Source organism: Panthera onca, chromosome B1 (genome assembly GCF_046562875.1).
Source record: "Panthera onca isolate mPanOnc1 chromosome B1, mPanOnc1 haplotype 2, whole genome shotgun sequence".
NCBI classification, from domain to species: Eukaryota; Metazoa; Chordata; class Mammalia; order Carnivora; family Felidae; genus Panthera; species Panthera onca.
The window spans coordinates 39,268,169-39,284,083 of record NC_138342.1 but is presented as its reverse complement, the minus strand read 5'-3'; the positions used below and the strand labels follow the sequence as shown (position 1 = coordinate 39,284,083).

At 35.6% G+C, this 15,915-nt stretch overlaps 1 protein-coding gene across 1 annotated transcript in view; it reads left to right on the top strand.

Annotated features, from left to right (window-relative positions):
* GABRA4 (gamma-aminobutyric acid type A receptor subunit alpha4) overlaps window positions 1-14,681 on the top strand; it is a 70,078-nt gene extending 55,397 nt beyond the window's left edge. The window contains exon 9 of the mRNA XM_060655111.3: window positions 9,761-14,681. Coding sequence (XP_060511094.1) covers window positions 9,761-10,294 — 534 coding nt within the window. The 3' untranslated portion in view covers window positions 10,295-14,681. The remainder of the gene's footprint in view (window positions 1-9,760) is intronic.
* Window positions 14,682-15,915: the final 1,234 nt, after the last annotated feature.

Here is a 15,915-nt window from a genome sequence, read left to right as displayed (position 1 = left end):
TGTCTCCCTCTCTCTCTGCCCTTCTCCTGCTTGTGTTCTATCACTCAAAAATTTAAATAAATAAATAAATAAATAAATAAATAAATAATTTAAGAAGGATCTGGATCTAAGTCCAAACTAGAAGATTTAAAGCCTCAGTTAACCACCAAATTCCTCAGATGTGAGTGAAAAGAAGCTGAAAAGAAGAGAAGATGGAGGTATCTTATGTCTAGGCAATTAGGACAGTTTAGGAAGAGATTGTAGATGATCCGTGGTAGATATATAAGCATTTTTATTCATCAAGAAAAATTAAGAATATGACAAAGAAATCAATGCTTCCTTCCTGTCAAAGCCATCTCAGTTTCTTTGAATGTCCTGTATCTTAACTCTATCTAGGATTTGGGATTTTCAGAAAGTTATGTTCAGTGTAAAAGAGAGAAGAGAACAGACTAGAAACAAAGAAAATATCTAAAAAGAGAGTTGCAAGTTTGTTTAGGTTTTACTTTTTTCTTATGAGGTCAGTTACTACTCACTGTTTTAAAAAATCTTAAAATATATGTGCCTCAAATTGAATTTTATTGAAGTTAGATAATTGTTTAGGCCATCATAACAAAACAACATAGGTTCAAACAACATCGGCTTAAACAGCAGAAATGTGTTTTCTTATAGTTCTAAAGGCTAGAAAACCCAAGATCAAGGTTTCCATAGGTTTGGTTTTTGGTGAGAGCTCTCTTTCTGGCTTGCAGACGGCTGCCTTCTTGTTGTAGCCTCTTTTGTTAGAGAAAAAGAGTTCTCTGGTGCCTCTTCTTCTTTTGTAAGGATACCAGTGTTATCTGATCAGGGCTTGACCCTTGGGACCTGAATCAGCCTTGGTCACTTCGTTAAAGATTCAGTCTCCAATACAGCCACACAGTGGGTGGTTAGGACTTCAACATACGAATTTTGAGGGGTCACCGTTCAGTCTACAGTAATGATGAAAACCTCTTAATATTTTGATTATTTTACCTTCTTTGGCATTTGTTGCCCTCTAGTATCCCAAGTCTGGTGCCTTCGCTGCCCCATTTCCTGCATCCAATTTCAACGCGGAAGAAAGTCCTTTTGACTGCTGTAATTAAAATAAGATGTGAAAGAGAGTGATACTATGGTGCCAGACCAATAGATCCACAGATACAATGCTTTTTAATATTCCATTATATTTAGAAAGTGGGCCAGCCAAACGAGGTTGCCAATGTTCTGTGTATGTGGGTGTGGTAGGAATATCCTCCTCTAGGTTGGAATATAGTGGTTCAGCAGTCTTTGCTGTTTCCCTGATCACTAGTTTCCAGACTTCACTAATACTTGGAAAGTTCCAGAAAGAGACCAGTGATCTGATATAATACAAGAAATACTTTTATGGACCCCACATCATTTTTGGACATTGAAATACTCGTGGCTATAGTTTTTCCTGCATGGAGCATGATGTATGATTGTGGTAGCTAATTAGTTAAAAGCATGTCAGCTGAACTCCAGTTGCAGAAGAACCACTCAGCAAAAGTTAACCATTGTTGCTATTCTTGCTATTGCCATTTACTTCCCAGAAGAGCTTTTTATATTTGTCTTACATCATACATTATGGGATTTACTATAGTGTTAATACTCCACATTTACTGTGTCCAATATGTATTTTAACTTTGTAGTGCATTTTGTATTTCCTCATATTTATTTCTCATTTCAGCCGGCAGCATGCTTTTCATGACTTTCTCCTACACCACAGACCGCCCTTTGCTTCAGTGTTCTCCCACCTTTCTAGTTACTAGAAATGGTGGCCATGTTTTTATAGAAATACAGATAATATCTTCTAAAAGTTCATTTACTGTGGTGATTTATTTATGTGTGATATACCTTCTTGTGGGGACCACAATCTCATTATCTGCCTTCTCCTGGACTATTTCTATGTAATGTTCATTTGATGCCTACTAGGTGCTGGACATTGTAAGTGCCTTACATGTATTATTTGATTTATTCATTATAAGGAAGGTGCCATTATAACTCCCGTGTTGGCAAAGATCTTGAGGTTTTGAGAGGTTAAGTAACTTGCCAGATATCTCAACGCTAGCAAATGGCAAATTCAGTGCTTGTGTCCAGGTCTGTCTGATTTCAGAGGCACACAGTCCTAATTATTTAGCAAGTGTTTCCCAATTTCTGATCTCTGATGATCGGCAATAACATAACGAACAAATAAGACTTTCTGCAAATATGATCTGAGTTTTTAACTAGCTCCCAGATTATTCTTATAAACATTTAGAATGACTATAATGCTGCTTCTCGTTAACGAGCAAGAAAAAATTCATGCAGGTTAGTGTTTGCATTTGGATAAAATGAGTGGAGTGTCCTTTGCCCTCTACCCTCTCTAGGGTTATGTTGGGAGCATTGGTGGATGCACCTTCTGAAGCAATTCCAGTTAGCAGTTCTGGTCAAGTCCACTTGATCAAGCTGAGAACTTCTGCTCTGAGTAGTGAAATCTCCGGCAAAGAGATTTCCTCTGCTAGAGCAATATATTTAATAGACAAATCTTGACAAATAGGAAGAAGCACTGGGAATCACTAGGAAATAAAAGTAACCACCACCTTGCATGTCTTCGAGAAATCCTAATATTTTAAACTTTCAACGTCTAAATATGTAAAGAGAAAATGAATGAATCCTTTAAGCTCTTGTTCTCTGGTAATTTCAAATTGAAGACATAATTTTTTTTTTCTTTATCCCAGTGCCTGATATTGAAAGCAGTATTTCCATAGCTTATGGAAATACAAACATTGAATTAAATGCTAACATGGGGAGAAAATGAAATACAATAAATAGAGTGCTCAGCATTTTCATTTCTGCATTTTGCTGTTCAATGTATGATAGAGTCCCCTGGGAACTATTTATGAAATATTTAGCATGTTTGTTTGGAGGGGATGTTTTTCATTTCTACGCAGCAGCATTTTCTAAAAACGCTAATGATAGTCCTCAGTAAATCATTACCTTGGAGTTCAGTTTCAGCTTCTCTACCATACTTGTTTATTTCCTTATTAAATAAGATATGTGGCTCACCCCTGCAGCCCTGTCAGATGGCCTGGAATAAATGTCTTTCCATTATTGGATTTTTTAAAAAATATTTGACTCATTGATATTCTGGAAGATAAACATGTTCATTACTAGCCTTGTTTGTTTTTAATTTAGAAGGGTTAAATTACATTTTATTAAACTTCATTAGCTTCTCAAGTGAGCCATATGAATGTAGCGTGTCTTCTGCAAAGCTCGCCTTGGTCACTTTATCTCATTGCTGCTAGAGTAATACATTGAGATGAATTTTCTTTCTGCAGTTGATAATACTTCTCTAGAAATCGTGTCAGATCACAGTCATGATTGATGAATGGCTTGGATTTGCTCCTGTTTGCCTGTTGCTGCTTGAATTTGTTGGTAACGTTTGAGTCTGCTACCTCGCATCTCTGTCCCACCAGTTTCCTTGCTTTGGGCTGTTGTGACTAATGACAAAATGATTTCAAGCTAAACCAGTTTTTAAATTCAGATGAAGCCTAGGTGCTTTCTTGTTTGCAACCACTGTGTGTCTGCTGAATACTGACTGAACAGTGATGAGGCCACTCAAGTCTCAACCTTACATCACTCTGACACGTTAGTTGTTCCAAAGTTCGAAGACTGTGTGAATAGTATTCCTGGTGAATCCGGTGCCAGGTAGGTCAGTTGACTTCTCACTCTTTTTGTGGTTTGTCATCATGGAAAATGACAACTACTTTTTACATAGTAGACCATGAGAATCGGTACAAAATAACTTGAGTATCATTTGGGTACTTGGCAGAAAGCGAAGATTTAAGCCCCAAATGAGTCTAATTCTGCTTTCCTTTATGTGTGTTCTGATATATGAATATTGAGACACCTTAGGCATTCTTAGTCAGACCTGGGGTTGCGTCAGGGTGACATGCACCTTAGGCAGTATCTGCAATAGTCTAGAAATCTGCTCCGTAAGCAATGGAATGATAATCTGGAGGTCAGAACATTTTTGACACTTTTCCTTCAATTACTTTAATTTGAAAAGAATCCTGATTCTGTAATATATCCATTTCAATAAAAATTATTAAAAAATGAAGTAGGTGTCTGCTGTGTGCATTTGCCTACAGTGATTAATAAGGTAGTCTTTATACTCTAAAAGCTCACTAATACTTTTAAACCGAGAAAAAAAAGAAAGATTTGATCTTTGTTTTGGAGTGGTAATCCTAGTGGCACACTTCCTGCTGCTCCCTCCATTTTCATAAAGTCTCTTGCTTCTTTGATTCTTTTTTCTATTTGTTTTTTAATTTAAATTCAAGTTAGTTAACACTAACTAACTGTGTAGTTTTGGCTTCAGGAGTAGAACCCAGCGATTCATCTCTTCATTATGACACCCAGTGCGCATCCCAAAAAGTGCTCTCCTTAAAGCCCATCACCCATTTAGCCCACCCCCCCACCTCCCCTCCAGTCTCTTATGGTCTGCCTCCCCCTCTGGTTTTATCTTATTTTTCCTTCCTTTCCCCTATGTTCATCTGTTGTGTTTCTCAAATTCCACATATGAGTGAAATCCTATGATATCTGTCTTTCTCTGACTTATTTTGCTTAGCCTAATACCCTCTAGTTCCATCCACATTGTTGCAAATGGCAAGATTTCATTCTTTTTCATCACCAAGTAGTATTCCATTGTATATATATACCACATTTTCTTTATCCATTCACCAGTCCCTGGAAATTTGGGCTATTTCCATAATTTGGCTATTGTTGACATAAACATTGGGGTGCATGTGCCCCTTCCAATCAGCATTTTTGTATCCTTCAGATAAATACCTACACTTGGGTGAGGAATAAAACAGTACTCTTAGCTTCTCCTGGAACAGGGTGGTTTGAATGTAGGTGAAGAACCAGATTGGTGAGTGGTGGTATCAGTCAAATGTCTACTTGTGTTTATGATTCTTTTTTTCCAGTCACTTTAGACTGATCCTATCTCTTTTGCTTTGAGTCAGTTCTTTTTTTCTAGGCACATTCTTCAAGTCTATGCTTAATTTCTGTGGTATTTATAGTAGATGTCATGAGAATATAATAGTATATGTGGTCTGAATATGATTTTTAAACCATTGAAAATAGAACTCATACAAATATGAAATGGACATCTGTCAAAGTTTTGTCCAACTCATTAATTAATAAGGGAACCACATAAATAGTAAAACTGGTTTGAAATCTTTTTAAGGACTAAAAGTAGTCACTTTAAAGAAAAAGAGTGCTAGGGTAAATACCAGGTTAGATATAGAAGTAATTAATATCCTACCGGGCAACAGTGATCTTTTCTACTGGACTGGAGTCTACAAGTTAAAGTCCACAATGTTTGCACTTGAATCCAATATTACACAGCAAAATCAAAGTCAAGTAAATTCCCCTACATGCTTAATAATCCTTGGGTGGGCTTATTAAACAATGCTCCATATGACATTGAAAGAATATGCTGTAGTCCTTTCTGATTTCCAAGTCTTGAATAAGTATTTTTTTAAGTTCATTTATTTATTTTGAGAGAGAGAGAGAGAGAGAGAGAGAGAGAGAGAGCCAGGGAGGGGTAGAGAGAGGGAGAGAGAGAGAATCCCAAGCAGGCTTCGCACTGTCAGCGTGGAGCCCGACAAAGACTTGAACCCAGGAACTGTGAGATCATGACTTGAACTGAAACCAAGAGTCAGATGCTTAACCCACTGAGCCACCCAGGCACCCCTAAGTCTTGAATAAATTTTTAACAATGTTATTGGCTATTACAAGTACTTAACTGACTCAAATACATAGGTGTAGTTTATTAAGTTTTTAATGCCTCCACATTTGTTTATTGAGGGGCTGTACAACATGGTAAAAACACTTCAGTAAGTCACTTACTGTATGACTTCCAGCAAGTTATAATCTCTCTGCTCTACTGTCTTCTACTGTAAAATGAGGAACTGCAATTTTAGAATTTCTCCCAGTTTTAAAATACAGTTGTTTTTTAAGAATGGGATTATAAAGGGCAAAATATCTTGGTCCTTTAGCTGGTGTCTGTAGTTAGGCAACAGGGCCCCCTAATGGTCTTTGATGAATTCTGGGTAGGTTGGCCTTCCACTTATCCCAGAATGTCTGAGAAGTTCTCCTCACTAGGAGTTTGGCAATATCTTATATTAGGACCCTTGATTTAATTGGTCTAAGCATGTTATCTAGTGCCACAATAATACTGCATAAAAAATAAGTACAAAATTTCAGTGGCATACGTAAACATTATCTTTTAATCTCAGGCCTGTGAGTTAATTGAAAAGTTCTGTTGATCTTTATTAAGCTTGGTTGGCAGTTCATCCTTTCTCAGCTGGGAAAATTCATGTGTCTAGTGGTCATCTAGCTGTTGGATGACCTGGGCTAGCCTCACTGGGGTGACTGGCTCTGCTCCAAAGGATCTTTTCAGCAGTCTAGTCCTAGCTTGTTGTTGACAAGTGGTGTTGATGACAGTGTTTTGAAAGAGAGTGGAAGCAAGAAGTCTTAAGGCTAAGACAGAAATGGCACACCATCATTTCTGAGACATACTGTTGGCCAGAAAAAGTTATAAGGAAGACTCTGGGGGAAATAAACTCCATCTCTTGATGGGGGAGGAATGGGAAATTCATATCACATGGGGCATGACTATGGAGAAGGAGGAAAAATTGGTGCAGTTTTTGTATTTAATCAAAGATACAGAACATGATTCACATTTGGGATTTCAGGAAGTTCCAGAAAGGTACTGATCTGGAGGGAAAGAAGACAGAATCCTATAAATGTTCTTGCACTTTCTTCTGGGGCCCAGCTAAGTCACTTACAGTTAGTTTCATTCTTTCAGGTCTTACTTTTAAAATTCATTCAGCAGAACTAGAGTTTTGTGGGTTTGGGGCTAATTATTCCATATTACTGAGGCAAGGTCATTCTTACTACTCTACCAAGCGCTCCATGAATGGTGAGATTTTGCGGTCTGACTGGTGGGAACAGGCATTATTTCTGGCTTTGTGTTTCAGGTACTTTCTTCTCATCCTTTTAGGGCATTCTTTTTACGGCCAGGTAGTACTTCACTCTCAAACTGATCTGTGCTTAGCAAAATAGTCAATGGGTACTCTCTGATTTTTGGAGTTCTATCTCTCTCTTATTACTTACGTATGTATGTATGTATGTATGTATGTATGTATGTATTTATGAACACTTCTCTGTTACTTTTTCCTGTGAATTCTAGCCATCTTGATTTCCCCAGATTTTCAGCTCCAACTCCTCAGTTCAGGGAATCTGTCCGATTTCTCCTGGATTCTCCTCTCCTCTACCACAGCATGGAAACACTTTCAAGTTTGTTTCTTCTCTCTTGATGATTATGATTCTATATCGTCTAAGGCCCAGAGTCTTCAAAAAATAATTGTTTCACATATTTTGTCCAGGTTTTCTTTTGTTTTCTTTTTCTTTTCTTTTTTTTTTTTTTTTTGTCATTTATACAGGAGAGTAAATTCAGTCCCTCTTACTCCATTTTGACCAGAAGTAGAAATCTCTAATTCTTAGAATTTAGTTTTTGGATTAATACGAGTTTTTTAAGATTTGGGGCAACCTAACTTCTGGTGGAAGAAGACATTATGCAAATATCAGATTATACTTGAAAAATATGTTTCTTTCCTGCTTGTTTAATTGATCCTTTCTTACTCTCTTCCCTTCCCTTCTTAATATATTCAGCATTTTACTACAGTTTGATCTTCACTATATTTTACTTTTTGTTATATTTTTGATTGTATTGTGTGTGGGTATGCATCTTGTCAATGATAGGGTTAGCTCTTTTAATGTTGTGGATATAACTTATCCTTCCGTATATTCTTCACTGTGTGTATGACATTTCAAAGTTAATGTTAATCAATTAACATTATTCCTTTAGGTAAAAAGGGACTCAAAATCTGAGGATTAATTGACATTTACAATGTGCTTTGTAGAGGAAAAGTGTAAAAGTGCAGGGTAAACAATGATACCTTCAGCTTTTTTTTTTTTTAAGTTTATTTATTTTTGAGAGAGGCAGAGACAGCATGAGCAGGGGAGGGGCAGAGAAAGAGGAGAAAGAGAGAATCCCAAGCAGACTCCGCACTGTCAGTACAGAGCCCCATGAGGGGCTCAAACTCATGAAACCATGGGATTGTGACTGAGCCGAAACTAAGAGGTGGACACTTAACCGACTGAGCCACTCAGGCTCCCCTGGTATCTTTAGCTTTTATGTTGATGTCGACTTTGGTTTCAATTTTCTCCACCAAAATTAGGTGTCATGTGTTAGACTACAATTTCTCATGAGTTTGACTGCGACCTGCTTAGAAGAATACTCCAGCCTGACATGAAGAATACTTTGTAAACCTCTCAGATCTTTGACTCTACATTTTGTGAGGCTTTTACTCTTTCTCTACTTAGCAAATTCGCAGTCATAATTCACAAATATATTACATATGGATTAAACACATTCAACCTACTTGATGGGTGTGGTATTGAAAAAGGATTCTATTTGTAGAATAAACATTTCTCCGTAAAATGAGCTCTCAGTTAATTGTATGTGATATTATCTGTGACATTTCTTGTATGCTGTCTCCTTCTAATCACCCACCTGTGAGCTGCTCTTCTTCGTCTCTCTCTCACCTCTCCTTCCTCCTCTTTTCACTCACCACCTATTTCATAAAATGGTAAGAGGAGAAGGTATAGAAAGTAATTACAGTATACCCTTAATGTAGCTTAGAATAAACATAATTAAAGAGGAAACATTTTTGCAAAAAACTCATGGTATATTCTAAAGACAGACATGACTATTTTGGGAATCATTTGAGCAATTATTTTCCTTCATTAGCATGGACAGTCTATAGTTGGCTATCCAGTTACTTATCGTGCCTGTCAGAATATAAGGAGAATTAATTTTAAACTTTATCATGCATCTTTATTCAAATATAGTCTTGTTCTACACATAAAATAAAGGGATGAGAAAATAAATGGATGAGTTCCATTTTGATTTAAATACTCTTTATTGGTAAATAGTTTGAATTCAGATATTTATGCAATGATATGGTGATGCTGTTTATATGTCTAATATAAAATTTTGTTTAAAACTAGTGTTCCTTTGTATATTCATTATTGTGGTGAAAAAATAAAATGCATTAGGCCTTCCAGATTTTATAATGATGTGTGTGCATCCATGTAAGATTATGAAAATAAATTTCAGGGATTTGGAAATTTAAGCTTTTGGAGTTTCCTTTTTTCAAGGAATGTCATGCACATATATATGGTTGTTATTGTTTTTCTGTGCACAAGAGTAAGTACAGTTCTTGCTGTTTATAAAACAGTCATATATATAAAACTCATTGAAGTGTATACAACCTATCACAAAATATCATTTACAGTAAAACTGAAGAAAGTAGTATCGCTATCTTCATGAACTTCTCAAATAAAATCAAGCATAACTCTAGTTTAGAGCTCTAATAGCCAAATCTTTCTATAGATTTAACTTCTGACCATTTATAAGAATGGAAATATTTTGAAATAGAAGATTTTTGATTCACTTTCAAATGTATTCATGTTTTTTTTTCCTTAGGTATTTTTAAGCTTTTACAGTAAGCTGAATGGATATCGTATATGAGTAAACATTTATATCATAGAAACAACTAATTTTAATTATTTGTTCCCTTTAATTTTGTATTAATTTACATAGAATGACATAATCATTGTAATTTTTAATATACCTTTTCAGAACACAAATGCCAATCTGAATATGAGAAAAAGAACAAATGCCTTGGTTCACTCTGAATCTGATGTCGGCAACAGAACTGAGGTGGGAAACCATTCGAGCAGATCCTCCACAGTTATTCCAGGATCTTCTGAAGGCACATCGCAGTCTTACTTAGCTTCCAGTCCAAACCCATTCAGCCATGCGAATGCAGCTGAAACAATATCTGCTGCAAGAGCACCTCTCTCTGCTCCTCCCTCTACTCCTGGGAGAACTGGGGACGTGCCCCAACAGGCTTCTGCTGGACCTGCTTCTACCCAGCGTGTGTTTGGATCAAGACTGGAGCGAATTAAGACCACTGTTAATACCACAGGGGCTTCTGGGAAGTTGTCAGCAACTACTCCTCCTTCTGCCCCGCCGCCGTCTGGGTCTGGCACAAGCAAAATAGACAAATATGCCCGTATTCTCTTTCCAGTAACATTCGGGGCATTTAACATGGTCTATTGGGTTGTTTATTTATCTAAGGACACTATGGAGAAATCAGAAAGTCTAATGTAATTTTGTTGCTAGAATAGTTTCCTAAAAGATGATGACCTTAATACAGAATGCCTTTTTACATGTTTTTAAAGATAAACCATTATTCTTTATTAAAATAAAAAGCCTATGTAATTTTTACATTCAAAAACAATCCAAGCCAGTTATTGGGAAAGTTAATCCATCCCTCAGTGAAGAGAGAGTGAGCCATCTTTCATTTCAGAAAAATGATTTGAATAGAATCAATTCAGCATTCAAATTAGATGAAATACAGACCATCCTGGAAAGTTGGGACAAGAGAAATAGGGCTATTAGAGATACATGGTTCATATTTATGCATTGGAATTTGAAAATAGACTATGACATTTTTAAATATACACTATGAATATCAACCAACAACCCTAAATTTCCCAGTGGCGCTGCCCTTAATCAGAATTGTTTATTGGATATCCTATGCGGTGACCTTTGGAGATTCTTCTAGTATCAGCAAGAAAAGGACTTTCTCTGTTACATGAAACATTTTTTAAAAGGAAAATGGAACAAAACAAATACTGACTAATAGAGTGAAACCTCTGCTGCGTCAAAAAACAAAAACAAAGGCCAGCGAAGACATGTTCCCTGTCTTATGTTGGTCAAACAGGACTTAAAACACTTGACTTGAAAAATCTGTGCTTTGAGCCAAAGTTTAACTCCTTGTATGAATTCTTTTTGACAGTAGTTCATTCAGTTATGTATTATTTCAACATATAGTTATTCAGAGCCTACTGTGTTCCATGCACTATGCTAGACACTGTCTCTCTAGGAAAGCTCTTTCACCTTAACCTATGATATTACTTGAATAGTAGAACAGTCAATGCATGCTAACGAACCATAAACTAGCAGAGAACATTGCATTCTTTAATGGAAGAAATTTATTTAGAGTCTGACAACATATTGAAAACATCTGTTTCTCCTATACCGATAGAGGGTAACACGTTAGCACAACCTTAGCAATTGACTTCAAAATATATGAAAATGTGTACAGATGGTTCTCTAAGTAAGAAGCACTGCCTACCAGAGAATAAAAATCTGGGCACTGTAAGATCCTATAAATTATCTGTCTCAAATTTGATCAGAATAGTAGGATAGAATTTGATCAGAATCATCACAATTAGGAACTCAATACAAGGCCTTTTAGATGCTTTTCCAAACATAGATCTATTTTGGCTGGTGAAATGCTAATCTTCTGGGAAGTTTTTGTGTCTGTAGTTTTGTATTTCTGGGAAGTTTAGTGTTTTGGGGGGGCAGGTTTTGTACAGTATCACAACTAGGGTGAGTGTTTTAAAATTAAAAGAGTAGCCGAGGAATGGAGTAAAGAAGAAAACTCATAGCCAAGGGGTAGGATTCTGCTGACTCTGTTAATGCAATTTATCAGGATTTTCATGTACTGACTTTTCTTTTTCATTAGGTAGGCTTAACAACTTAATTAAATTCTTGCAGCTGTCTTATGACACTAAATCTAGGTCTAGTTTTTTGTTTTGTTGCTTCCAGATTTTTCTTCTATTCTCCTTTTTTTCCTGATCTAGGTTGTATGAATGAATGTATTCTGGATGTTTGGGGGAACATTTTGATAAAAATGGCCACTTTCCAAGCAAAATCTCTTATTTTTAGAAAAGAAATATTAATTAATTGACATTAGTCTTTCAGTTATTACATTGCCTTGGAATGATTGTATATGAGAACTGTAAAATGTGCAAATGCCAAATATTGTGAGTCATATCTGAGGATACCTTTTTTTGCTATCACTCTAGGTATATCCTAGAATCACTAACAATTTTAAGGCTGAAAGATGCTTTAGAATTCATCCAATCCAAGCCCTCATTTATAAATTGATACCAGTAATATGAGGCCAAATAAAATTTGTACATATGTAAATATTTAATGAAGAGTACTTGTATAAAAAAGCTTATCACAAATTATTTTAAATGTAAGTAAATTTCTAGCCTTGAGGACAATTCTTGAAATTGTGGTTGGAAGCTATGATTGTTTATTATTCCAATGAAAAGACCTTATTTCTTTAGTGAAGAATATACTCCTTACTTATTCATTGGCCTATTCTTAAGAAATATCTTATTGGCTTCCTTTTTAAAAAAGAAATTCTTCTATAAATTTTACAGATTTTAAAGGGATAAAAATCAATGATATTAGATTTGTAGACAAGGGATCCAGGTGAGCCTATGGTTTTTTTTTCTTTGTTTGTGAAGAAGATTTTAGGGCAAGTCAGGTGGCCCAACAAAGAGAAAGGGCAAAATTAACCAAGGATTACTTTTTTTTTTTTAATTTTTTAATGTTTACTTATTTTTGAGAGACAGAGAAGGAGCAGGGGAGGGGAAGAGAAAGAAGAAGACACAGAATCCAAAGCAGGGTCCAGGTTCCAAGCTGTCAGCACAGAGCCCAAGCTGTCAGATCATGACCCGAACTGAAGTTGGACGCTTCACCGACTGAGCCACCCAGGCACCCCTAACCAAGGATTCTTAATTGTTAACTTGAAGAATAAATTGATCAGAAAGGAAGTCTAATGATTAGTACAAAAAGGGATTGTTTCATTTGTACACAATGTTCATAACAATAACAATAATAATAATGCATATTTTATTTTCCCTAACTGCATTTCATCAAATTAAGTCATAGCTAAATATTTTATTTTGGTCATCATTCCTATCTCTCTAATAACTCATAGCTACATTAAACAAAACACTTTTATGAAGGACCAGTCACTTTTCACCATGAGCAAATCTTGCAAGAGTCATTAGGAGAGCTCAGAGTCTTGGTAATTTGTGAAGAATTCTGGCTCAGAATGGTGACTTTGTATGGCTCTATCTTTTAAAGATGAAATTCAGAATTTTCTTATTCAGAACCAGTATCTATTTTCTAGCTTTCAACTCCAAGTTGGTTACTAACTCCTACATAATTACTTCCAATTTACTCCAGGCATGACTAGGTATAATAATATATTTATATGATTAATCTGCAGCTAAAAATGACTTGCCCTTGTTAATATACAGAGTATTTGAACAGTGTATATTTTAAATTGGACCCCACAAACCTTGAATTAGAGTAGGCAGAAAGTAGAGTCACTCTCTTACCGATGGAAATGAATCATAGAGAAGCCAGTGACAAAGACTACAGCAAGGAGCTGGAATTAACTTTGAAAGGTCATTTTTCAACCACATCACCTTAGCAGTGACCATGGTTCAAGCAGTAAGTATGATATTTGCTTGTGACTTATTTTACCCATGAACTGGTCAATTCTGCCTGACCCAGAAAAAAATCCCCACTCCCCACTCTCCCATTTTCCAATGGTCCCCTCTTCTAGATTTGTGAAAAAAACCTCCAGTGAAAAAACACCGGGTGGAGAAATGGATGACCTAATTTCAAATTCTGACTCTATTGTGGTTTTAAACGAGTCACTTAACCTTGCTAGGCTTGATTCCTTATGTATAAGAGAATGGGAGGATTAAATAATATCTAAGCTTTCTTCTAATTTTAATATTTTCTGCTTCTCATAGTACACTAAATACAGGCATATTCTTAGAATGGATTACACTCAATATATTAGAATAGGTACACTCAATACTTTGTGCCACAAATAGATGTTTATGGGGGAAGAGAAGCTGATTTGGTTTCACTGCTTAATTACTCCAAGTTCATGACTTGAATTAAACTACAGTTCCCTGACCTTAAAAAAAGAACAAAAACAAAACAAACAAACCCCTCTCCATTTAGATTAGATATTTTTTTCTCTGTGGAAGATTTTACTCTTAAAAACTAAAAACAAATCGGTCATTTCTCTTTTCTGGGTTGTTACTCATCTTTGCTAAATGGGTTCCTGCTCCATTTTAGGGGCTGTGCTAATTTTTAGATATACATAGAGAAATGAAACTGGTTCCTTTCCTTTTATGTGGTCCCAGTCTGGTAGTGATAATAGATGTGTAGATGAGTAGCTATGGATTGTAGTAAGTGCTTCAGTAGTATAGAGGAGGGCTAAAACTAGGGTGATATGCGTGAGCCCTCACCTGAAACAAAAAATATATAGAAATCAGTAATCAGGATAAATGATGTTTTGAAAGAGTATTTAAAAAAATCAAACTTGATGCAAAAACCTATGATTAACAAAATACCCAAATTTTAAGTAAATATAGGATCAGTATTAATATTTTTTTCTTTTGCATCAGGCTTTACTATTGTGCAGCATGGTGCTGATACAGAGGGTGGAAAAGGATGCACATAATTTTTTAACTTGGTTTATAGTGTGGAAAAAAGAGTGATGGCAGGGAAGGCTTCACAGAGATGATATTGAACTGAATTGTGTGGAGAAATTTGGAGTTCCAGCCCCTTTGCCTACTTCTACAAACAAACAAACAAACAAACAGCACATTTTTTCCCACCACCTGAAACATGAGGAACTCTTACCACAAGTGGTTCCAGGTAGTAGGAAGAAGGTGAGTTAAGGGAAGTGAAAGATGTTCATGTAGGAAAGACCTGTTGGGACTGGATTAGAGAGTTTTGTGTAAATTAAACAGATCGGGTTTGATCCTGGATTAGTGGCAATTTATTGAAAATCTTGCAGTATAATAAGATGAAAATGAATATGCCAGGCTTCTATTTTAGAGAAATCACTTGATTGCTGTACGAGCTGTGGAAAGAAGGGCCATGAATCTGGCAATAGTACAAGAATTGAGAAGTCTCATTTTTCTTTTCTCTTTCAGTTCATCTTTGCATTTCATTTCTTTTTTTAAATCCCAATGACTTCATTGTCATTTGTGGAAATGATACATAATTGTTAAAAGTGCAGGCAGGCATTGCAGAAATGTACAGTCTCAACATTTCCACCACCAAGAAAGTGTTAATATTTCATGAATATCATGCCAGCTACTTCTGTAGAGATACGTGTTTGTATAGAAGAATAGAGTGATCAAAAGACAGAATTTCATAAATTTAGGAGTCAAATATTTCACATGTGAAAGTTGTTAAATAATTTAAAAAACATTCAATTTATGTTATCTAAATATAAGATGGAAAAAACTAGGGTAAAACTGGAGAGGTTGTTGAAACTTAGTGTTGAATCAAGCAACGCATGTCTTTTTATTCCACATTTCAGTCTTTATTTCAAGAAAGTTTTTTTCCTATAGTGTGTCTAAGTAATTTTTCTTTCCAAATGCTAATTGTGTTAAATCTCTTTTGCCTGTATAACTATTTATAATATTCTTTATAATCAATTTTGAATTTTTAAATTTGTTGTCAACTTTTGTCAACCCTAACCCAAGTGAGTATTCAGTTGTGTTTGTTCTATTTTGTGACCTCTTATGTCATTTTTAACTTCATAATGGTTTTATTTTTTCCATTGCTTTCTTGGTCTGTGCCATTTCATTTTTTCATTTCTTTCTACTACACTTACAATCTATTAAAATGTATCTTTTCTTTGAGCTTTTCACTCTAATATTAATGGGATCATGCCTATAATTTATTTGAGACTATAAATAAGTGCTTATATAAACTTTTCCTCTGTTTCCTGAAAAAAAAAAATGTCCTCTGGTATGAACTTCCTTTGCTTTTTCATTGCGTTTTTGCTTCCTTTGCCTATGTTTCAGGCTGATTTCTTTCTA